Source organism: Pseudomyrmex gracilis, unplaced genomic scaffold (assembly GCF_002006095.1).
Source record: "Pseudomyrmex gracilis isolate BER0280 unplaced genomic scaffold, ASM200609v1 scaffold_11, whole genome shotgun sequence".
NCBI classification, from domain to species: Eukaryota; Metazoa; Arthropoda; class Insecta; order Hymenoptera; family Formicidae; genus Pseudomyrmex; species Pseudomyrmex gracilis.
In genome coordinates, this window is record NW_018020595.1 from 1339898 (window position 1) to 1363693 (window position 23796).

The window sequence follows — 23796 nt, forward strand, 5'->3', positions numbered from 1 at the left end:
AAACGCAGCCAGTGTGTGTTTCCGAACGCAGCCTGAGCTGCATCACTATCAACCAAAAAAAGTGAGGTTAGATTTCTTGTGTATATCGTGTATTTTATCAAGTTTTTTTTGACAAAAAACAGTGAGAAAAATAAAAAAATGACTAGTAACAAACAGTAAGTAATAAAATTATTCAAATGTATTTACAACAATGAAATTGTGTTGTAGCGATATTATATTGATTTTTGAATATTCACATAGATATGGCTTGATATTACCAAAGAAGCAACAACAAACAACACCAAAACTTGGAAATGTTTTCGGAGATGATAATGCCTCTGATGACGATGAAGGTACAGATTGGGTTAAAAAAGCTCTTAGAGTAGAAGGAGAAAAGCATAAAATGAAGAAACAAACTAAACTTGATATACAAAAGGCTCTAAACGAAGATCCAACAATCTATCAGTATGATGAAGTATACGATGATTTGGAACGTACTAGATGTCAATCGGAGATCAATAAACAGAAAGTGAAGAAACCCAAGTACATACAGAATCTCTTAAAAACAGCTGAACAAAGAAAGAAGGAGCAAGAACATAGAATAGAGAGAATGGTGCAGAAAGAACGAGAAGCAGAAGGCGAGATGTATGTGGATAAGGAAAGTTTTGTTACATCGGCATATAGAGCAAAGCTGGAAGAATTCAAAAAAATGGAAGAAGAAGAAGCCAGAATAAGTAGATTAGAAGCTATCGCTGATGTGACAAAACAACAAGACATGTCAGGATTTTATCGTCATCTGTACAAACAGACTGTTGACTCACAGGATAATAGTAATGAATATAAAAACAGCGAGACAGAGAAAACAAATATTGAGCAAGTTGAAGAAAGAACTTTGACAAATAATAAGGAGAAAGACAATTTAACAAAAAATAAAACAAATAATACAGATACAAAATTGAAAGGAATTACGAAATCTAAAACAAGGCAATATAGACAAAGGATGGAAACTTGTGACTCGGACTCTGAACCTGAACCAAGCAAGGAAGAAGTTAAAAATGAACAATCTGTTCTGTCAACAGAGAAAAGTGTTAATAAATCCGGGATACAAGAATTTCAAGAAAAGAAAGATACACAAGATAAACATAATATAAATACAGATGAAAACAGCACAGATATAAAACTTGTGAGCACTAAAAACACAGAGAATAAAGAATCAAATATAATGGATGTTGAAATATCTCACGATCATAAGATAGTTGACTTAGAGAGTGAGAAAGAAAAGTTTATTGAGAAGAAAGATAAAACTTCTATTTATGCAAAGAGAACAACAGGTTCTCTATTTGAAGCAGCATTACAAAGGTACTATGCAAGAAAGGCAAAAAAATTAGCTGCAATACATCAGGTCTGATAAAATTATGATTATATTAATTTTGTTGCAACACAATGATAATACAAGTTGTTTCTTCATACTATGTATATATCTAGGTGTAGTAAATGTACTCGTATAAATGCTGAGTTTACTGTATATTTATAAAATTATAAGAACAATGATAATATAATTTCTTATAAAAATACATATGTAAAAAAAGTAATAAGTATATATAAGAAAAAAACAAAAAAGAAATTTTCCATGTCTCGGAATTTTTATAATAATTATTTTAAACAATTGCCGTTTTTATCTTTTCAACTGTTCAACCCGTTTTATAAATTAAAAAAAAAAAAAAATGAATATTATAATTTACACTATAAAAATACTATTTCAACAAACATTGTCAAACAAAAGATATAGTATCTTAATCTGATTTTATCCTTTTTGTGTCAGACTTAAGTATGAGTAGAAATATCAAAATACACTACTAGCGTTGTACTAGCGTTATTAAAATGTTTTGACACCAAAAAACCAGCATTAGACTTTTCATTGGCATGTTTTATTTTATAAAAGAAAAGTACAATTTATACAAAATATACAGAAAAAAGGCGTTCAATAATAATCAGCGCTTAGTAAGAAGTTATCTCAGATAAAACTATTCTAAATCTTGTGTAGATCTACGAGCATATTGCAATCAGTGGCAATATAAGCACTCACCGCTTAATAAGCACTGATTATTGCTGAATAATACAGGCAATGCTGTTTTTTAAATATCTCTTTCCTTATTTGCTCTTTCTTTGTTACTTGCAACATTTTATACACATACAAGTATTGTGTTTTCATAAAATATCACTATATCGAAGAAATATAACACATCGAAGTCTATCAATTCATTCAGTGATTCTACAGTTTAAATTGAGCCACTCACATTTTGAGTTTTTTAGCAATTTCCTCTTTTCCGCTCACAGAGTTCTTATTTACGAGTATAAGAAACTTGGAGTTATTTCTTCAAGTCATGTATTTTTAGCTGGACGTTATATCTTGTGGTTGCATATGTCCTGTGTCACCTAGACAAAACAATGAAACTCTTCCACTAGGAAAAATACAAAGCCAAGTAATACTGCCGTGTTTCAGACATATTCGTAACCACGCTTCTGGTGGAAACTGTAATGCTCTACAAAAAGAAACCATATGTTTGATTGTTACTTCTCTACTTTCCTCCATACACATATTAATTGCGTTCAGCAGAACCTAACACTTAGCAAAGCGCCTTGCGATTACTGCTTGTCATTATAGTTTCATGTTTTCAATAGATTTACGAGAAGAAATCAATCACAGACATAAGCGCGCAAAGCGCTTGCTAAGCGCTGGGTTCTGCTGAACGCAGCCATTAGTACAGGAATATTGTCAAATCAAAGTAAAAAATGTTTTACCGACAAATAAAATATCTGATGACATTTGCATGGCATACAAGAATTGTGTAAGAATCTTGTTGTTGACTAGGATCTGCACGATGAAAATATTTCCGAAATGCTGCTTCTATTCTAGGTCCATCTTGAAAGAACTAAATAAAACTAGATTAAATTATATTCTTCCAAATTATATTTGCTGTAAAAATTTATTTTGTCGATTTAGTGATATAATTACAGTTATATCTTACATGTTTCTCAGATGTCCACTGTCCGATAGGTGGCTCCGGGGGTATGGGTGCACCTTCAACTAATATACTATCATCTTCAACTGGCACATCTGGAAGACTCTTTTCTATTATTTTAGAAGTTTCTTGGGCACGTGTCATTGTTGATCTTACTATCAATGAGTAAGGCAAATGTAAATCTGCCAGTCTCTTTCCTGTTGCTTCAGCTTGCCTTTTGCCTTTATAGAAAAGAAATATATTCTTATATACTCTTTTGTTAGCAATACATTGTTTTGTGTGTGTGTGTGTATGGGGCATTGTATACGTAAATTATAATATTAATTGTACAAAACTAAAAAACATTTATAAAAAATATATAGGTATAACAAAATTGTAAAAAGTTGTACAATAATTTGTAATATAAATGTGAATTTCTTTAGATAAAAGAATAACAAGCATTAAAAATGGATTAATATGTGTGTTTAAATAATAATAAAAACTAATGAGAGAAAGAAAAATGTAACAAAGCATGCCAATTGAAAAAACCAATACACAATGAGAGACCAAGACACTAGAGTTTACAAAGTATATTATACATACTTCTTGAAAGCAATTTAGTTGGTATATTTCTCAATAGAACATCATGGAAAAAAGCATTCTACATACATATATACATATGTATAAATAGATAAAAGATAAGAGAAACCTGTAAATAATATTTCTAGAAAATATTGTAGCAACAAGATTTGATCGAGATAGTTTTCAAAAATTGTAGTTTACTGAATATAATGATATATATTATTGTATAAATTTTATTATGTAATAATTATTGTAAATCTCTTCAGTAAAATGTAACCAACATAAAAATAAAATTCTATCAATATAAAATAAGTATACAGTATAAATATATTGATATAAAATAAATACAGTATTACATTTGTGACTAACAATAGCCAAGAAGAGATATAATACAATATAAGATCAGTAAATTTTCTATTCTGCTTTGATTTTTATAAGTTGAGCTTTTTTTACTGTATCAAAGATTTTACATGCTTTAGATTATGCAAACATATTTCACTCATAACTATATTATATTTGAAAGAAGAAAAAAACTCATGACAAAACAATACAATTAAACAATATCTCACTGTTTATTTCATATATGTATGAGCTAATTCTTACCAAGTTCAGTTAACACCCGCTCCTTATCTGTCTTTCCATCTTTATGATATTGACCATGTCGTATCAAAAGTATATGCCTTACGAATTTTGCCCTTTTTGTATCAAATTTTTCATTATATACATTTTCATCATTTTCATTAAGTATCCGCATTGGCTTGACCAAACTTTTCGGATCCCTTCTGTAATTTAACATACTCTTCCAGCAAAAAATTGGAATAATACAAGATATTGTCCAAGTCATTTGTTTCAATGACAAAACTAGGAGCAAAGTAAAACAAATGAAAATAAATCCTACCTATCCCAGTTACGATCCCATTTAACTGAAGGTGTGTAATTTGTTGTCCACGAATTATGTACTCGTAAAGAATCTGTATTATTGTACATATTATAATAATATAACACTGCACCACTTACTGCACCGCCAACTGCGCCCAATCCTAGAGCCCACTTTTGCAATTGCGAAATGGTTGGCATTTTTAAAAAGATAACAAGAACTACCGAACAAAATAGCTATTTTTTAATGTTTCCAATAAACTGGCCGAGAGAAACCGACGATTTTTAACCTCGCTATGTCTCTTTATTTTCTTTCTTTCTTTCTCTCTCTTTCACACACTCTTTACTACCTGTAGAATTTGTACAGCAAAATTCTGCTTAACTTCAATAATACACTTGAGTCAACGTAGTGATTCCGTTCAGTAAAATCCTCTCGTACCGCCACTTGTCAGTCACTATATAGTCGATATTTATCTGCGCAATACAGTGTGAAGGAGTGGGGAAAACAGAGGAAAGTTGAGTCATGCGAATTGCATGGTTCCGATGAGTTGAATCAATCGGAACTCTGCTGTATAGCAGAATTTTTGTGTAAAGCGGAGACCCAATGTAATTATAAAAAAAAAAAAAAAAAATCAAACCATTATATATATATAAATATTAATTAATAATTGTATATTGTACAAAACATTTATACTATCAGATTTCTCTTGGTACTTTATTATTCCAATGTCGTTCTGGCTGAATAAACTCCAAATCGGAATCTTCAGAAGTATTATCATCATCATCAAAGTATGGTCTGGCAACTTCATTGTCATTCGAAGAGTATTCTTAAAAAGAGTAAAATAATTAAACTTTGTACATATTAACATTTATGTATAAGAAAATTTACATTTGATACATTATATATTTACTTAACATATTCACAATTACCATTTACTGGTCTTCGAAATATCTCAATTTCCTTTTCGTCATCATCGAAGAAACTGTTACCGTCTTTTAGCAGACTAAACGCATATTTTCTGTTTTCTGCCTTTCTGTTTTCTTCCAAATCTTCCGAAGACTGACATTTTGTGTAGAAACATACACAACATAATAAAATAACAAAAACTATCGTACCTGCAATCAGATTGTATAATTGTTATATTTCACATCTATTTATCACAGAATGATATTTTCTTTAGTTTAATTGTTGGAACTTGACTACCTATTTTTCCCTCTGACATATAATACATATTGTTAGACTAAACTTTACCTGTCACCATAATAAACACCAATCTAGGCATTCCCATGACATTATCGTCACGAATAAGTTTGAACATTAGTCTAACGTTGGTTGCGTCAGACGAAGACGTGGAAATAAGTTTAGTCACGTTGTGATAACCAAGCGCAGTGGCCGTAATATTGTGACTTCCAGGTTGTAATAAAATCGAATAAAAGCCTAATTTGCTGCTTTTAATCAAGTGTGGCGACTTGTCGTAAGATAAAATAGCATCTTCGATTGGTTCATTGTCTTCATTGGTGATGTATCCTTTTATGCTTTTGCTTACTACTTGCATGCAAGCTAGTAAACTGGCTTTATTTTCTTGCCACACGACACTTGAATGATCGGCAGTACAGCAGGTAACATATACATCTATCATTAAAGTACTTGTATTAAAATAGATATAATCTATTAAAGGATAATTTCTTTTCCCGCCGATTCCTACACCTGCGCGTATCACGCTATTGTCGTCGATATTTAAGTTATATTCACATTTTGAACTCGCGAACTTATTTGTTCTCGCTTCAGCATATACTGATGCCAAATGTTGTAGCAACTCATCATCGGCGCTTTTATACTTCCGCTCGCGTGTCTCTCCGTAGTCGCGACCAAATGGAATTTCGATATGTCGCGATCCAGTATTCAGATTGACGGCTAACACAGCATCAACGTTTTTGAACCACTTTGCAATCATCATTGCTTCATTAGTAAGCTCATTTCGAATCGGAAACTGCAAACCTTCCAATTGCAACGAACAACTGATACTCTTGTTAGACTCGAGCGAAAAAGTTGGAACTACATATATAGACAAATTATCTATGTAATGCGCAATTACAGCATCCTGTTTATAATTGTTCAATAGATATGAAGCAAACTGTAAGAGTATTCCAGACGTCACTGGTTCTGCACGTAGCACACCGGCCGAGAATATAACCGAGGATCGTCCTACTTCTCTTTTCTGGAATTTATTCTTTGAACTAATTTCCAAACACATTATTTTGTTACCTTTTGTTGTTTTGCCGATAATGTGCAATGTCGTTTGTTGTGGATATTTTGCATTTAAATCGCTCAAGACTCTATTTACAAAACTCTTTTCAGGTTCCTCGCGATTGCCGAACTGCATTACATTCGTTTCTATTAACTTAACTTCGATATCCGTTATCCTCTGTTGTTGCACAGAAATTTTCAACACTTGTGTAGTGTAGTCTTTGCAAGAGACTGTTAATGTATATTCACCGGGCACCAATATTATTTTGAAGTAAGCCATATTGTTCGATACGCTATAGTTTTTTCTTCCAATTTCAACGATAGCTTCGCGAAGTGGAGTACCGTGTTTATCCGTCACCGTTGCACGAATTCCACTTGCAAGAGTGTGCACTAGTTCCATAAGCGATTGCAAATTTTCTTGCCAAATATTAGGAATTAAGTCCGCGGCTGGATATTTGCAGCAAGACAGGCTTATACTTATCTGTATAAATTAATATATATTTTTTAAATTATAAATATATACATATTTTTATAAATAAATATATATTTTTTAAAGAAACAAATATATATACACAAAATAAATAGAAAATATTTTTGCTTACCACTGATGTATCGTATTCACGGTGTATAAAGGTTGTCAAACGTTGTAAACTATCATTTGAATAGTTGCATGTTTTTTTATGCCTTAGATGTTCGTAATTTTTAGCAAGTGTTTTAAATATGTCGAGATCATCATTTGAATAACTAAAAAAGTTAATAAAATACGTTTGTTCTCAGAGATTATGCTTGTGTAATCGTGTATACATATATACACACACACACATTCTACATTACCTAATACGTGAAGCTCCGCCTCCTAATATTATCACGGCATCGTAAGTTTCAGTCCTTAACATTCTCTTAAATATATTTATAATTACGTCTGCTTGTTTCTTATTATTTTCCGATAACAGTGTTTCTCCTATTTCGTCTTTAACTATAGGATTGCAATTTGTATTGTCTGCTATGTTATCGAATTTTGGATCGACACTAGGAATAAAATGTAACATAGCGTTGTCTAACAATTTTTTAATAGGCGGATCTCCAAATTGATTTCCCATGAGGATGTGCGTTGCTAAACGTAATAGAATTTCTCTACCTACTGGTTGGGATGCAAACAATCCTCCGACCAATGCAATGCGGAATTTATTCTCATCAGGTGATCCCATCTAAAAAATGAAAGACAAAATCTTACATAACTGAGACATAGAGAAGAAAAGAAAGAGAAACTTACGTTATTCGTAATTTTCAGTGAATCAATAGTCATACTCAACGAGTCACTAGCTATAAATTCTGCAACATTAGGTTGATGATTTTCCAACTGACTGAATCTAGCACTCAAATCGGAATTTTTCAAATAACCTTTTTGCAAATTTACCCTCAATCCAAAATCATATGCAGATGACCTATTGATAAACATATATTTCTTCTTGTAAACACATATTTTATACATTTATACAAATGATAAAAAATAAATAAATGATCAATCTATAACACTTTATTCTATTTTGCTTAAAATATATCTTTGTGTGAGAAAAGTATTAGAGAAAGTACAAGAGAATTTATTTCATATTACACAGGTACTCTGATAGGAAAACATTTATAAAATTATGTGACAAAATCTTGCATTAAAATTGTAATTTGCAATTATATAGATATATTTTAGGAAATAGATGTAAAAACATTGATCTTTTATAAAATATTTGTAACTGTTTGCAAAATTAATTTCCAAATACTATTTCGGCAAAAGAATAACGATATGGCGAATCATCTTAGCAGTATATTTGCAAAATTAAATTCAAAAAGAAATTGTCCAATAATTGAGAAAAAAATTTCAGCTATGTGATGTTTAAAATATGTAGAAATATAATTGCATATAAAGAAATCAACTTAATTCCTGTATATACTTATGGAAATACATAACGACTTTTTCGCAATTTTTGACAAATATTATTTGCAAAATTTTATTTCGACATAACTGTTGTGTTATGGCGAATTATCTAAGTGCAATCATTGCAGGATCGTCGTTATTCATGATGCCATTTTTGTGCAATATTTTCACAATTTGCCTATTGAGGTAAAAGTATTCTATAGATGTACGTGTTTTTACTGTTAAAACAATCATACCAGTGGTCAGGATCGTCACGCATTAATGTAAAGTCTAGAGTTACTTCTCCTACATCGATATTTTCGCCTAATGGAGGTATATCGATACTCTGCGTAAGCGTTTCGTAACCCACTGCGCTAACAGTTATATTGTATCGTCCTGGCGTCAATAGTCGCCAATAATCACCTCCTTCATTAGTATAAATATCATGTTTTATATTTTCTACTGAGATTTTTGCGTGAGGTATAGGTGTACCAATTGATGAACTTACTATACCATGTATACCTTTGCGGGACTATGAAAAAAACAAAAACAGGTAAAAAGAGAGAGAGAGAGAGAGAGAGAGAGAGAGAGAGAGAGAGAGAGAGAGAGAGAAAGAGAGAGAGAGAGAATAATTAACGTGTAAAATTCTCTATACAAAAAATTGTGAATTCTTTTATCAAAAGAAAGACCATACCATTTCAATAAAACGAAGAAGTGGCTCTCGATTTTCTAGCCAGTAATTTGGCAAGTCACTGGCGTTTGGAAATTTTGTGCATCCGATTTCTAAAGTAATCTCGAAATCATTGCTGTTCACATAATTGTAATCCTGCATACCGCCGGACACAGAATACCAAGCAGCCCCGTTCGTTATTCCTTCAGGAAATTTTTCATTAAGAAGTGTTTTCGCGTCATTCACATTGATCGGCGGACACGGTTCTCCAAGATGCATGCGAGGATGAGCATTGGAATACGTCAATGCCAGCATCTTGAAGACGTCATTATCAGGGCTTGGATTTTCAACATTATTCGAAAATGATGATTTTCCCGGTCCGTTGTCATAAGGATAATTCGCGACTAATGCTCCACCGTGAAGATTAGCGGAAAGTACAAATGGAATTTTCGCTATCCAATCCATTACTACTTTGGTTTCGGGCTCTTGATGTCGATTAAACTAAAAGATGCATTTAACATGTAAGAACATACTCTTAATTTTTTTATCGTTATATATATATACGTGAGTATATGTGTGTGTGTATATATATTGTATATATATATACACACATATAAACCACATACATATATATACATGTATAAATAGAAAAAAAAAAAAAAATAGTAAAAATGACTATGTCTGTGATAATTCATAAAATTGAGAAGGACATACACTATTGACTTCGTACTGATCAGGGAAATTTCTATTGAGGTCTATATCATTTGCATTTTCTCTGCCTTTTGTTCCATATATATCGCCTTCTTCAGATATTTCGTATCCATCAGGATTCATACTCGGTAATACGTGGAGTCTAATATTGTCTACTATTTTTGTAACTCTTCTGTCTATACCATAATTCTCGCAAAGATACTTAAGTAACAATAATAACATTTCTCTACCCACTACTTCATTTCCGTGCATATTTCCGACATATTTCATTTCTGGCTTTTCAGGACTGTGTTTGCCGGGGTTTTTCGTGACTTCCATAACGTACAACTTGCGACCTTGTACGGATGTACCTATGGTATAGAGCTTCGTAATATTAGGATAATTCGCATACAGCTCTTTCAAGTATTTTTCCATCGCGACATAGTTGTGATGCTTGAATTCTACAGTATGATAAAACCCATATTTGTCAATAGGTCTTATTGTTTCCTCAACATCAATTACATTTTTTCCTGTATCATACGAATCAACAAGTTAATGAGATCAAGTAAAAAATTCACAAAAGTAATAGTTTTAAAGTATAGCAAGCGTTTCAATGGAAATAATAAATTTAATAAATTTCTTTAGATAAGTAGATAATATAACACATACACACACACAAAACATAATAATATTATTGTTAAGAATAAAAAATAAATGTTATATCACACAGAACAAACAAGGTATAGAGAAATGAATATAATATATATATATATATATATATACGCGTGTAAATTAAATATTTACAAAAATGCTATAAAATCTTTGAGAATATTTGAGAGAAGAAAAGGATAAATATGTAAATATATTAAAAAAGTTACACACTGTTCCAGAGGGCAGAAGAACCCTTTTTTTTTTATTTCTCGCTTTGAAAAATACATGCTTGTAAAGAAAATGTTCAACATATCGTTTATATTTTCTTATACAGAGATCAATTCATTAATACAAAGCTATTTTTTTAGAAATATATTATTTTTTCGCAAAAAACTAATACAATAAATCAAATATTGGCAGTACTATCTTTTGTGCTTTTGCATATTATTTGCAAAAAAATACAGTACCAACTTATTTATTTTACGCTTGTGGTTGTTCTATAAGAAATAAAATAAAAATGTTTTATATACGGTCATATATCCAGATCATACTACTTGTAATTATCCTTCGCATAACTTCACATTCGTTAAACTTTTCTAATTCTTCTTAATTCGTTTGATTAAAATTAAAAATATATAGAGATAACTATGAGAAAAAGATAAACGCTTAAACTATCTAAAACAAACTTTTCTTATGTACGTATAATGATAAAATAATATATATATTTTTATATATGTTAGAGCAATATATATTGATACATTTATTCTATTCCACATATTTGTTCTTCTCATTATAGTAAGCTCTTTCTTTATTTGAATTAATTTACTAATATAATAACACTACAACAGATAAATATATAATATATAAATTATTTATTAATAGTTGTTAAACAAAAAAACTAGTATAAACATATAAACAATTAATTAATAAGTTAAAAGTAAATAATCTATCTAGTTTTTGTAAGTACGTATATGTAAAAAGAATATAAAACTCGCAAAATATAATTAAGTGACAACAAAAATTTGTATAATGTGACTTTCAATCAAATTCAATATATAATATAAATAATCCCTATAGTTGTATAGACAACTGTAATTTTTGTAAAAAAAAGATATGTTTAGTTACGCAGTGTTTTTGTAGATAGTAGTACTGTACATACTACAACTTTCCTAAATATGAAAAGAGACAGAGTATTTTTTTGTAATAAAACCGCGTTTTTTTGTCTATGTGTTGTCTATATAAATAGGAATGTGTTTGCAATATATATCTTTAAAAAAATATACATGATAAAAATAAGCAATTAATATTAAAAACATGAGAGAAAACACATAAAGTAAAGAAAATCATAACATGTATATTTCTTGTAAGAAAAAAAACCAAAATATTAACCTATTTTTGTGGAAAAATAGGTTCTTTAAGTGCGGTCTTATTTCTTTTCTTTCCGGTATATTTTGTGCAAAATTAATTATTTCTCCATACCTTGTATGTACATATGCATACGGATCTAATGATTTGTTCATTTAAATTTTAAAAATAAAAAAATATATGTAAATAAAAAGTAAAAAAACTTTACGATCAAATTAAACAAAAAGATTTCATTGTACTCTAATTTTCCAAATGTCAGATAGACCAAATAAAAATAATGAAATAGTAGACAACAAAATATTAAATAAGTAATAATAATCAAGTAACAACAACATATGTAATATTTAATATAAAACAATATGTAGAAACAAAAATTTTCTAATAAGATAGTCATGAATAAAATGTCAAAACATATTTAAATGAATGAAAAAAGAATCAGTTAAGTAAAGAGTTTGCGACATTAAAAAAAAATAGTTGTTAAACACCAGACATGATAACCAGTCGCGATATAATTAAGATACAGTGTATTACATAAGTTAAATAATTGAAATATGCTACATATATAGATGATATTAATAGTCTTGATTATCATAATCCATCACCGTCTTATAGAATGCAGAAACTCTTTTAAATAATGGTAATGCTTGTGCGTAATCTATATCACTTTTACCTTGCTTATAAAGTTCTTCTTTAGAATTTAAGGTAAAATTAAGAATTGTTGGTCTTCCTTCTAATACAGTTACATTTAGGGGTTTACTAGGCTCATATCTGAACAGAAAAAAAAGATATAACAGAAATTAATACATCTAATAAGAAGTATTCTTTAGTTGATAATAAGTTCAACACATTAATTGTACAGAATCGAGAAAATTACACACATACCCCCAAGCAATAGAATAAACTGAATAATTCCCTGGAAGCAATAAACGCCAATATTCACCGTCGGATGTAGTTGTTACGTTATGATTAATTCCATCCACAACAATGCTTGCTTCTTGAATTGAACTGCCATTTTCATCGCGAACAAAACCTGCGATATTGGAGATAGATGTATTATAGAAATAATTGATCCAAGCCATATAATGAAAAAAAAACTACACGTTTGAATATTACCCTTTATCCCGATATGTGCTTGTTCTAGATATTTAATTAGAGATTCTTTATTCAGCTGCCATTGATATGCTATTGTTGAAGCAGGTGGATACTTGCAACAGCTCAGTTCAAATGTTATTTCAAATGCATTAGAACGAGCATAATTATAATCCTGCATTCCGCCAACTACTTCATACCTATTGCAAAATTAAAACATTTTATTGCACTAATTTTAGAATAATATTATACGCATTCTCAAAAAAAATTTCCTTTGAAACTCTTCTGGCATTTAAAAGGTGCCTTTTATGACAGAAAGAAGTACAGCCAAGCTGTTACATCACATATATATTTGCTTGTAAATTTCACTGATTAAAAAAATAGTCTTACATGCTCTATTTTCTTAAATCTAATAAAGATAAGAGCAAAATTCTTTTTAAATGCTTAAATTTATGTGTATGTATGTACAAAATCATATAGAAAAATTGATGATGTTTACCAATATGCTCCATTTGTGACACCACCTGGAAATATTTCTGGTGGACAAGCATCACCTTTATGCATTTCTGGATGATTATCTGCATAAACATGAGCAAGATACTTAAACAAAGTATCATCTGGGCTCTTGCTCTCTATACAGCATGTTCTGGGAATACTAAAACAAACATAAAATATTACTAAACTTCTTGTTAAACTAACAGAAAATTTATATATATATATATAAAGTTTTACATTGCACCATAATATATATGGTGCAATGTAAAAATTTTTAAATATAATAATAGAATTGTACATTTTCATACAATTATTCATGCTTACCCAGAATCATATGGATAACTAGCAACTACAGCACCACCATGAAGATTTCCAGAAAGTACAAATGGTTCATTAGAAATCCAAGTCATCATAGCAATTGTTTCATTCTGACGACCTCTAAGTATGGAGTTGCCTTTTCTAAATGATTTTCGATTGATTTTCCTGTCAAACTGATCAGGAAAGTCACGATTTAAGTCAACATGATTGGCATTTTCCCTACCAGAAAAATCGTCTTTGGATTCGCATTTTCCTTCCTTAAAATATACATGTTATTCACCATATATCATCTCTTGATCACCAGTCGAAATATAAATGTGACTACTTTACCAGTGAATTTTCAAAACCGTCTGGATTCATAGATGGCATCAAATAGATATCAGTTTCATTTACCAATCGGGCAATTCGATTATCTTTGTCATACTGGTCTAAAAGATATTGGCCAAAGATGATAAGCAGTTCTCTGCCCACTGCTTCGTCGCCATGCATGTTGGCGACATACTTAACCATAGGCTCGAGACGATTACGTCGACTAACATTCTCCGAAATTTGCAAAACTAGGAGATCCCTACCCTCCACTGATTTACCTATAGAGAACACTCGAGCCAAATGTGGATATTTTTGCTCCAATGAACGGAGCAATTGTTGGAGATCTTCGTAATGCGTGTAAGAATTAGTAACATAATCACCGTCTTGAGACAACTGTGATTGATCGTTGGCCGATTGGCTCAACTTGTAACCGTTTCCAAACACAATTAAAATGCAAACGAGCACAAAAGTGACGTAAATATGTTTCTTTCCCATTTGTCAAATCTTGTTTTTTATTGCGCAGATATAATACGCTACCTACCGCAATTCGTTCACTTTTTCAACTGACCTCACAAATTACCACGAAACGAACTGCCACGACCTGTCAAAGCTCATATGATCATGAAATGTCTTAAGCCGGAAACATACGAAAAAACTTAAGGGCCTTCTACAATAAGATATTAGTAATAAATTAGAAGTCAGAAGCAAGAAATTGACCAATCACAGTCAATTCACAGAAGAATAATCGATTGTGATTGGTCAATTTCTTGCTTCTGAATTCTGATTTATTACTAATATCTCATTGTAGAAAACCCTTTAGACAACAGAGGCGCTATTCTCTATTACAGCATGGAAATATCAGCTGTTTCTCTCTTTATTAATGGTTTTTTAAGCCCCTTGCACAATGGAAGGAATAGCGATAGCGATAGAAATAACACAGTTTTAGACACAGAATTCCAACTCGTCGGGAATTTTATCGCTATTGCTTATTCTGATTTTCTGATCTGCATTGATGCATGTGTATTTTTGTATGTTAGATTCCGCTGTTCCTACCGTTATTTATAAATATAAACTCTTTACAACTGGTATTATTTCTATCGCTATTCCGTCCATTGTGCAAGGGGCTTTAGCTTGTGTTCTAAAATTCATTGCCGGTACTGAAAATGGGTGCGTTCAGACAACTCAACAGTTGCACAACGGTTGAGAGATAATCACTTATGATTGGATCATACTTTTGGAACTGCATCAGGTTTTGAAGAATAGTCCTATCATAAGTGATGATCTTTCAACCGTTGAGTTTTCTGAACCCTTTAAAGGGTCGTCTACAATGGAGAGTTTTAGACTGTAACAGTAAGAAATTGACAAATCACAATCGATTATTCTTCTGTACTTTGTCTGTGATTGGTCAATTTCTTACTATTACGGCCTACAACTCTCCATTGTAGACGGCTCTTTAAGTACTAATATCTTATTGTAGAAGGCCCTTAACATGGTCAGAGATTATGGCTGCGTTCCGATATTCACTACCAGTACTGAAAATCTATAGCACATGTAACGTGAAGTATAAATTTTTCTACATACTTGCACCTAACTGAACACGATGTAACTGATGTGACGACGAAAGTTTTCTTCTTGCAAATGTTGAATAAAACTGAGTAATTATTGATTTGTTTTGTACAGAAGAAAAGAAATGGCCGGATTAGAAGGTTACGAGAGCGTATATAGGGGTCATCCTGCCAAATCGTGGGACATCGGGACGCCTTATTCGCAAAAATATCACGGTCGAGAGGTTATTCGTCCTTTGGATATACCTGTTATTCATCCTTTAGCAGAAGACAATCCACCGGTCGTTGATGATGGTGAGTTATATCGTTTTTACAACACAGCAAGTAATAACAATTGACGATATTTTGTGAAAATATATATGTCACTTATTATAATATGCAAACGCCATTAGTTCACATGATTCAAACTAGTATCTCTTGTATTTTTAATAAACTTGTATATTTTTTGCAGACATTACTGTAAGCAAATATGTAGGACTAGGTTGTGGGTTAGCAAGCTTAATTACAGGAAATTTGTTGATTCATCCTTTCATAGTATTGAGAAGGCAATGTCAGGTCAATCCAAGTTCAACAAAGTATCATTTAATGCCTGTTACTTTAGTGCCAGTGATAGTACGTTTGCATCAGACTCAAGGTATAAATACATTATGGAAAGGAATTGGTTCAGTGTTACTTGTAAGAGGCATGACATTGGCAATTGAAGATCTACTGTCCAAAATCACACCATGGCCAAAGTAAGGTGATCGTTAAATAATTACTTAATGTGGAATAGTATGTAAAGTTTTTTAAAATTATTCTCTTTTCTATTTTGCTTTATTATTAAACATTTTTAATTTCAGAAAAATCACTTGTGATAGCTCTTTAAAAACATTTGGTCAACATGTTCTTCTCAAATGGTAATTTATATTATATAAAAGAGATGTGTGTGTGTGTGTGTGTGTGTGTGTGTGAAAGAGATATGTACAAACAAGTTTATTACTATATCTTGAATCTTACAGTTTGTCAATAGGTATAGTGACTCCTTTTTATTCAGCATCACTTGTAGAAACTGTGCAATCTGAGATTGCTTCAGAATGTCCTGGAATCTTGGATGTATTTCGGGATGGTGCAATTCGTTTGCTTGATGTATGTAACAAGGGTAGACTCATTCCTATTTATGCCCTTGCACCACCCAGTATAGTTTACGGAGTAACAAAATATCTTTTCACTTTGATTGTGAGAGGTGTTGCTAGTCGAATTATGCACATTAGGCATAAACATTTACAAGAAGCAAGAGTATGTATATCTGCTTTTTAAATATTACATTGAGAGAGAGAGAGAGAGAGAGAAAGAGAAAGAGAGAGAGAGAGGGAGGGAGAAAGAGGAAGAGAGAGTGTGTGTGTACGCGTGCGCGCGCATATATGTCTACACTCGTATCTCTAGATATTTTATTTCATTTTAGGGAGCATATAGTAAAGACTTACTTTCCGAAAATGTCGTACAAGATATAGAAATGCAGTCTGAGTTTGTTTCAATATGTGCCGCAGATATTGTTTTTTATCCTCTTGAAACTGTTATTCATCGGTTACATCTTCAAGGTACACGTACTATTATCGACAATTTAGATTCGGGAAGAAGTGTCATACCATTGTTAACCGGATATAACAGTGCCGTTGATTGCTACCGTACTATAATCTCGACTGAAGGACCACTTGGTTTATATAAAGGATTCGGCGCTCTTATACTACAATTTACAATGCATTTTATGGTATTAAGAGCGACAAAATGGATTTTAACAGAACTAGGTACAATGTTGATGCCGCGACCTAAATCGATAAAACCACAGAAACAACAACTTTACTATAATGAAATATAAATACTTCAGCATTGCAATAAAATATCGAATATACACATAGAAGTAATCATTATATTTGCTCTTGTTAATTCAATAGTTACATGAAATGAAAATTGAATTTATAAAAAAATGATTTTCTACATACAATACTTCACGAATAACAAAAAGATTTTCTAGATAAAAGCATTTTTGTCCGAAAATGTACGTCTCCTATGGAATTCTCAGGAAGATTTTATTCAAGCTTGAAATATCTTTGTTGATTGTAACTGAGCAGCAGTTGATTGTAACATAGCACTTTATAAGTATAAATTATGCAAATATTTGTACATTGATCTAATGAAATTTATAATACTAAAGATTCTTAATTATATGTATTAGAAGTCCAAAAATTTGTTACATTTGCAAGATATAACCAATATTTCTAGATATACAGCAAATTCTTGTATAATATATACTCTCATTGTTTTCAACTAATTAATAAACGTGTGTATTATAAAAAAGTAAATATCATAAATTTTACTAGAATATTAATATATAAATGTTACACTGACTGTTTATAAAATAAAGAAACTAAATCATAAATATGTGTCGTAGCTTTATTCCAAAAATATAGAAGTATTCTACATATATAAGATAAAAGTGTTTGGATTATATATATGTGAAGTGAGATTGAAGATTTAGGAGACAAATTTATTATAAATTTCTTTTCATTCCCTGTTATATTTTATACAGCCTGTTTCGTTATTTCTTTTTCTTGCACAGGGTTTAGTAAATTACAATAGTGAGAAAAAAATTTACATATAGTGAATATATTTTACAAACTGTATAGTTACATAGGGGTCGTACATTATATTCACGTATTTTATCTCTTCTTTTTCGTTAAAATTATTCTATGTACAAATATATTATACAGGATACTTTTTCACCTATTGTATTTCATTGTAAACATAAAAATCTTTAGTTTCTCTATATATATATTTTTCCATCTTCTGTCACAACTATTTTTCTATTAGAAAAAAGTTGCTACTATAATTATTTTCTTTTAGGATTTTATTCAACCACAAGAATTATTTTTTCTAAAAGTTTTTTTAAACAATGCTTAATATACAGTAGTTCCCTTATACAAACAATCCTGACAATGACAATATGAGAAAATTTACTTTTAAAATTGTTGTACATATATTTAAAACATTTTTATTGTAAAATAAAGATAAAATTTTTAAAACAATATTTTTCTCGTTTTTTAATTGATCTCAAGTTTATATAAATCAATCTAACCATACGACTTCGTTTTATTGCGCCTAATATATAACATTTTGGCATTCAGATGTTGCCAGATGTGTTTTATAACATGATTGTGATCGAATATAAGAGTATACATATATTATTATCACTGTGTAATATTTTCTATTATTAGATGTCTCTTTTCATGTTTTGTTTTCAATACTATTGCCAATAAATTGTATGGATGTTGTATGGATGTGGAATGCTACTATGAGTTGTTCTTTTATTTTTCCTGCAATATGAATGAATTAAATAATATAAATCTTTTTATTTATATTTTTCCATTGAGAAAAAAATAAAATTTGTTTCTTTCGTTTTCACATTTAATTATTTCTTATGGGACACTTTTTGAGAAAATATAGTCGTAATGCATAATAAACAAAGCGCTAAATATATAACTATAAATTTGTTTTTATATTTAAGTCAATTGTAATAATTTAAAACATATTAGCATTCATATACTTAAGTTTTGATATTCTATTATTTTGAATATTTCTTTCTGCAGTTTGTATCACACAAGATAATCATTAAAAATTGTATGTACATATATAATTTAATTGTAGAAAATAGTATGCTCAAATGTTATATGAAACTATTCAAATTGAGTAGAAACTTGCTGTAGCAAAGAAATAAACAATGTGAGGAAAAACATCTATACTAGTAGATTACTCAAGGTACATATATATATATATATATATATATACATACACACGTGTTTTTTGTATTAGTTTTTCTATGCGAATGACACATGTACACACACACACGCACGCACGCACCCACCCACACATACACCTCTATACATGCAGGAGACTATATTTTTTTATAATATAATTAAAATAGAGAAATTTTTTGCGAATGTTGTAATTTAACGTTTATCTACATTTAGTGATAAAGAAACGGTTATACCAGAATATTCTTTAATTTTTTGTTAATTATGTACATGTTGCGCTTGTTGAATCTCATCCTCATTGCTGTCATCTCGTTTCACGTACTGCGGTTTTTTGTGGCCCTTTACGCACTGTTCTGTTATATGAACTGATACTATATCGCTTCCTGGTACCTCGAACATAGGTTCCAAGAGTAACGACTCCATTATTGCTCGTAGACCTCGCGCTCCCGTTTTTCTCTCCATCGCCAAACAAGCAATTGCATTCAACGCATCGATGTCAAACGTTAATTCCACCTGTGAAAATTTAATAATTATAAACAATGTATATAGTAAAAACTAAAACAGATTTTCTTGTTATAAGTCATAAAAATAAAGTTACAATATACCTTATCCATTGAAAATAACATCTGGTATTGAGGAATGATGGCATTTTTTGGTTCGGTGAGAATTCTTGCTAACATATCTCTGTCGAGAGTATGAAAAGGTACAAGCACGGGAAATCTACCGACAAATTCAGGAATCATGCCAAAATCGATGAGATCTCTAGCCTCTACCTGTTGCAACAGCATGTCCTTCTCTTTGTTGTCCCTTTCGGTGGAAGGTGACATGTTGGCGACATCGGCCAAAGTTGCCGCTCTTCTGCCCGGATTCTCGGCCGCGGGCGTCGCGCCAAATCCAAGATATTTTTCCGATTTGCGTCGTGCGATCAGCCTGTCCAAGCCGCTGTAAGCACCCGACGCAACGAAAAGAATATTCGTCGTGTCAACTTGTAACATTTCTCCACGCAACTTTCTCGAGCTATTTCTTTCCGGCACATTTACGATCGTTCCTTCTAACATCTTCAGCATTCCTTGCTGCACACCTTCTCCGCCCACATCACGCAACTGATGAATCCCAGGAATGGCGCCTATCTTATCCACCTCGTCCAAAAACACAATACCCATCTGAGCACGATCCACCACATAGTTAGCATCTTGAAGAAGTTTAGCTATGACACTTTCTATATCTTCGCCGACATAACCAGCTTGTGTAAGAGTGGTACAATCACAGATCGCGAATGGGACATCTAGGCATTGAGCTATCGTTTGCGCAAGTAATGTTTTCCCAGAACCCGTAGGACCGAGCAACAGTATATTGCTCTTCTCGAGTTTCAGCTGATGCTGTTTGCTATCTAATATAGCTGAACCAGGGGCCGACTGACCACTTACTGATTTTTGCTCACTTCCCGGATTAATTGTATGTTGAAATCCAACTCCTGGAAATGGATTTCCGATTCCTGATATGTGCAATAAATCTACAAATAACATACAAATATTTAAGTAACATACAAATATTTCTACGAAAATTGCTTGCAGTAGTATTTTTTTTACCAAATATACAAATCGTACAGATAGCGACTACTACTGTACGTGTATATAAGAAGTTTATTTATTATTGTTTGTTATTAAAATATTTTATATAACATTAAGATATATTGCTATTTACGTGGCTTAGGACCTCTGTGAGTGAAGGGATGATTTGTTTCTTGTGTGCCAACTGAATTAATGTTAGTCTGCACTTGCGAGTTTTGTACAGGTAGATTGTTGTAAATTCTTTTATAGTGATTATACACAGCGACGCTCAGTACTTTCTTGGCATATTCTTGACCCACAACATGTCTGTTTAAATACTCAAATATCTGAAAATAATGCTTGATATAATTACTATCTTTTTTGGTCAAAACAGATGCGTTCAATATTAAGTCTTTGCTTTAGTTTTTTTCTTCTCATCTCTATAATCTCTGCACAATTTTAAATAATAAGTTATCACAATGTTAATATATTAATTACCTTTTTTGGTGGTGGAGGTGGCTTTCTATAGAACCCTTGTTTACCATCTTCTGGCCTAAGTGCTTCTTTTAAACTTCTTTTTGAGTCAATTTCAGACAATACAACGAAAAAATGATGACATTTTTCACATTTGACAAATCTTGTAGATGCTGTGATTATTTAAAAAATTATATGCTGGGTTAGAATAATTAATATTAATATTTATAGCAAAATAAAATTAAAAATGATAATACAAATTTAGATGCAATTTTGAGAAAACTTGAGTTACATATATATATGTATATATAATATATATAAAAGCAATTCAATTATATTCAGCACTGTTACACTTACATACAAATGTTTCTACATGTGTACAAGGGTCACCACATTTTGGACAAGTAAGCACGTTCTTCTTTCCGCCACCAGAACCACTACTAGAAGAGGATCCACCAGATGAAACAGCATCTTTAGAAGGTGGTATAGGTTCTGAAGGAGTTTTTGCTAAACTGCTACTAGTTGTAAATGTTCTACTGGCCACAACTCTTGCAATTTTATGTACTGCATAATTACAAATATAATCTTTTATCAGACTTATTTTTTTAAAGAACTTTTGATATAATTATGTACATATGTCTATTTGTGTTGTAAATACTTATTGTTTATAATAAAAAAAACTTACCTTGATTAGTAACATGGTTTGAAGTCACTAAGCGACCTGCGCTAATCAAGCAGCAACGTACAGAACTCATAATTGATAAATTTTGCTAATCAGGAACTGATAAGAAATCAACAGATCTATCTTTGACGTTCTTACTTAGATCTAAAATTAGAAAAATGTTTGTTTGCAAACCATATTGCTGAATCATTTGTATATCTCATCCAATAATCAATGAGATTACACTTGCATTTGCAAAATAGTATCAGGTAATGATATAGCTATTTGTTTATTATGTATTGAAAAATAATGCGAGCCAGATACTATCAAGAAATCACGGTACATTATATACATAAATATGCATATATGTACATACAAAAATACAAACATACATATATGTACATATATGTATAAACATATATAAATATATATATATATATATATATATATATATATATGTACAAGAATTTTTTAAATACTCTTATTGAAGTAGGATCACCTAAGAACTTGGTACGCTTTTGAAGAATGACTGGATATCATGTTGTAAACGCAAAAAATGAAAAAAATATGAGTAATATTCTGAGGAACCAATAGGTTTATATCGATTCGAATAAGTTTGCAGAACGTATGTGAGACAGCTGAGATTCGCGACATTGCGCGATATAGACATTGGCGGTGCAGTGTGCGATCCGCGCAAGGACACACTTGGACGATAAGGCAAACAAAAAAAAAGGTACTGTATCGCTCGCCGGGAGGAATAGATTGCAGAAAAATGTCTTCGCGCACATCACACACATCACGATACAAGACTGTCAAATTCCGTCGAGAGAACAAATGTACGCTCAAATCTTACCTAATTTTAAAATTGTTAAACACAAATGTACGATGACACGTTAAGTGTCGCGATAAATAACGCGACACAGCTCTAAACTTATGTATATAATTCCCACTTTCTTTAACGAAATCAACAAAACGCGCCCTCTCGCGCGCAATCTTGTTGACTCATTGGCCGCGTTCAGCAGAACAATCGCTAAGGCCCGATTTCTTCATACCTCTCGGTAGCTATCCTCTGGATATAGATATACAAAAAAATATACTTTATATCTTTTAGGCCTGGTTTATGCGGGCAAATAAGGCCTTGTTTAGGCCTTGTTTATGCGGGTAATAACTTATGCCAGAACTGGTACAGTTCAACTATAAGATTTCAATGCTTCTGTTTATAAGAAATTGTCGAATGCGTATAAACAGAAATATTAAAATCTTAGGCCCGCATAAACTAGGCCTAAAGGGCCATCTACAATGATTATGATCAGAAAACTCAACGGTTGAGAGATCATCACTTATAATAGGACTATTCTTCAAAACCAGCAAGGGTTCCAAAAGTGTGATCCAATCATAAGTGATTATTTCTTAACCGTTGTGCAACTGTTGAGTTATCTGAACGCACCCAATGCTTCGGTGGAAACTAGACCATTGATGTTATATATATATATATTGGCTGCGTTCCGAGTTACGCATATGCGCGCATTTACTTATAGTACACGTCACGTATAGTATAGATAAATGCGCGCATAT

At 31.4% G+C, this 23796-nt stretch overlaps 5 protein-coding genes across 7 annotated transcripts; 2 read left to right on the forward strand and 3 right to left on the reverse strand.

Annotated features, from left to right (window-relative positions):
* Positions 1-6: 6 nt before the first annotated feature.
* On the forward strand, positions 7-1540 carry LOC109863572 (nuclear speckle splicing regulatory protein 1). The gene is made up of 2 exons (XM_020443850.1): positions 7-155; positions 241-1540. Exons 1-2 carry the CDS (start codon positions 139-141, stop codon positions 1385-1387), a joined length of 1164 nt encoding a protein of 387 aa, XP_020299439.1. The 5' UTR covers positions 7-138; the 3' UTR covers positions 1388-1540.
* Positions 1541-2268: 728 nt separating this feature from the next.
* LOC109863149 (serine/threonine-protein phosphatase PGAM5, mitochondrial) lies at positions 2269-5034 on the reverse strand. Its single transcript, XM_020443348.1, has 5 exons — positions 4462-5034; positions 4167-4345; positions 3009-3223; positions 2782-2912; positions 2269-2522 (listed from the first exon to the last, which is right to left on the reverse strand). The coding sequence occupies exons 1-5, from the start codon at positions 4638-4640 to the stop codon at positions 2372-2374; spliced, it is 855 nt and encodes a 284-aa protein (XP_020298937.1). The 5' UTR covers positions 4641-5034; the 3' UTR covers positions 2269-2371.
* A 27-nt stretch (positions 5035-5061) lies between these two features.
* On the reverse strand, positions 5062-14817 carry LOC109863141 (carboxypeptidase D-like). The gene is made up of 15 exons (XM_020443338.1): positions 14205-14817; positions 13881-14131; positions 13561-13716; positions 13086-13261; positions 12855-13002; positions 12643-12740; positions 9981-10486; positions 9291-9767; positions 8854-9128; positions 7961-8132; positions 7522-7895; positions 7290-7431; positions 5692-7168; positions 5370-5555; positions 5062-5266 (listed from the first exon to the last, which is right to left on the reverse strand). The coding sequence occupies exons 1-15, from the start codon at positions 14676-14678 to the stop codon at positions 5136-5138; spliced, it is 5043 nt and encodes a 1680-aa protein (XP_020298927.1). The 5' UTR covers positions 14679-14817; the 3' UTR covers positions 5062-5135.
* A 940-nt stretch (positions 14818-15757) lies between these two features.
* LOC109863577 (solute carrier family 25 member 46-like) lies at positions 15758-18600 on the forward strand. The gene is made up of 5 exons (XM_020443862.1): positions 15758-16042; positions 16200-16482; positions 16588-16644; positions 16747-17023; positions 17190-18600. The coding sequence occupies exons 1-5, from the start codon at positions 15874-15876 to the stop codon at positions 17601-17603; spliced, it is 1200 nt and encodes a 399-aa protein (XP_020299451.1). The 5' UTR covers positions 15758-15873; the 3' UTR covers positions 17604-18600.
* Positions 18601-19150: 550 nt separating this feature from the next.
* Positions 19151-23250, reverse strand: LOC109863576 (ATP-dependent Clp protease ATP-binding subunit clpX-like, mitochondrial). Of its 3 annotated transcripts, none has more exons than XM_020443860.1 (7): positions 23075-23250; positions 22246-22386; positions 21918-22124; positions 21585-21733; positions 21253-21433; positions 20142-21049; positions 19151-20049 (listed from the first exon to the last, which is right to left on the reverse strand). In XM_020443860.1, exons 2-7 carry the CDS (start codon positions 22313-22315, stop codon positions 19795-19797), a joined length of 1770 nt encoding a protein of 589 aa, XP_020299449.1. In that variant the 5' UTR covers positions 22316-22386; positions 23075-23250; the 3' UTR covers positions 19151-19794. The 3 variants fall into 3 exon arrangements, with proteins under 3 accessions (XP_020299449.1, XP_020299447.1, XP_020299448.1); XM_020443858.1 differs by having other exon boundaries at positions 21241-21433; XM_020443859.1 differs by lacking the exon at positions 23075-23250 and adding an exon at positions 22721-23045 and having other exon boundaries at positions 21241-21433.
* Between the last annotated feature and the right edge of the window lie 546 nt (positions 23251-23796).

Excerpts from the sequence above, each read along its gene's own strand:
- LOC109863149 (XM_020443348.1), bottom strand. The coding sequence starts at position 4,640 with ATGCCAACCATTTCGCAATTGCAAAAGTGGGCTCTAGGATTGGGCGCA. Across the intron at positions 4,346-4,461 it reads TGGGATCGTAACTGGGATAG|AAGGGATCCGAAAAGTTTGG; the intron begins GTAGGATTTATT and ends GTTAAATTACAG. Across the intron at positions 2,523-2,781 it reads ATCAGATATTTTATTTGTCG|AGCATTACAGTTTCCACCAG; the intron begins GTAAAACATTTT and ends TTCTTTTTGTAG.
- LOC109863141 (XM_020443338.1), bottom strand. The coding sequence starts at position 14,678 with ATGGGAAAGAAACATATTTACGTCACTTTTGTGCTCGTTTGCATTTTA. Across the intron at positions 13,003-13,085 it reads AGCACATATCGGGATAAAGG|GTTTTGTTCGCGATGAAAAT; the intron begins GTAATATTCAAA and ends CCAATATCGCAG. Across the intron at positions 5,267-5,369 it reads ATTTCGAAGACCAGTAAATG|AATACTCTTCGAATGACAAT; the intron begins GTAATTGTGAAT and ends ACTCTTTTTAAG.
- LOC109863577 (XM_020443862.1), top strand. The coding sequence starts at position 15,874 with ATGGCCGGATTAGAAGGTTACGAGAGCGTATATAGGGGTCATCCTGCC. Across the intron at positions 16,043-16,199 it reads TCCACCGGTCGTTGATGATG|ACATTACTGTAAGCAAATAT; the intron begins GTGAGTTATATC and ends TATTTTTTGCAG. Across the intron at positions 17,024-17,189 it reads AACATTTACAAGAAGCAAGA|GGAGCATATAGTAAAGACTT; the intron begins GTATGTATATCT and ends ATTTCATTTTAG.
- LOC109863576 (XM_020443858.1), bottom strand. The coding sequence starts at position 22,315 with ATGAGTTCTGTACGTTGCTGCTTGATTAGCGCAGGTCGCTTAGTGACT. Across the intron at positions 21,734-21,917 it reads ACATGTAGAAACATTTGTAT|CATCTACAAGATTTGTCAAA; the intron begins GTAAGTGTAACA and ends AAATAATCACAG. Across the intron at positions 20,050-20,141 it reads TGTTATTTTCAATGGATAAG|GTGGAATTAACGTTTGACAT; the intron begins GTATATTGTAAC and ends AAATTTTCACAG.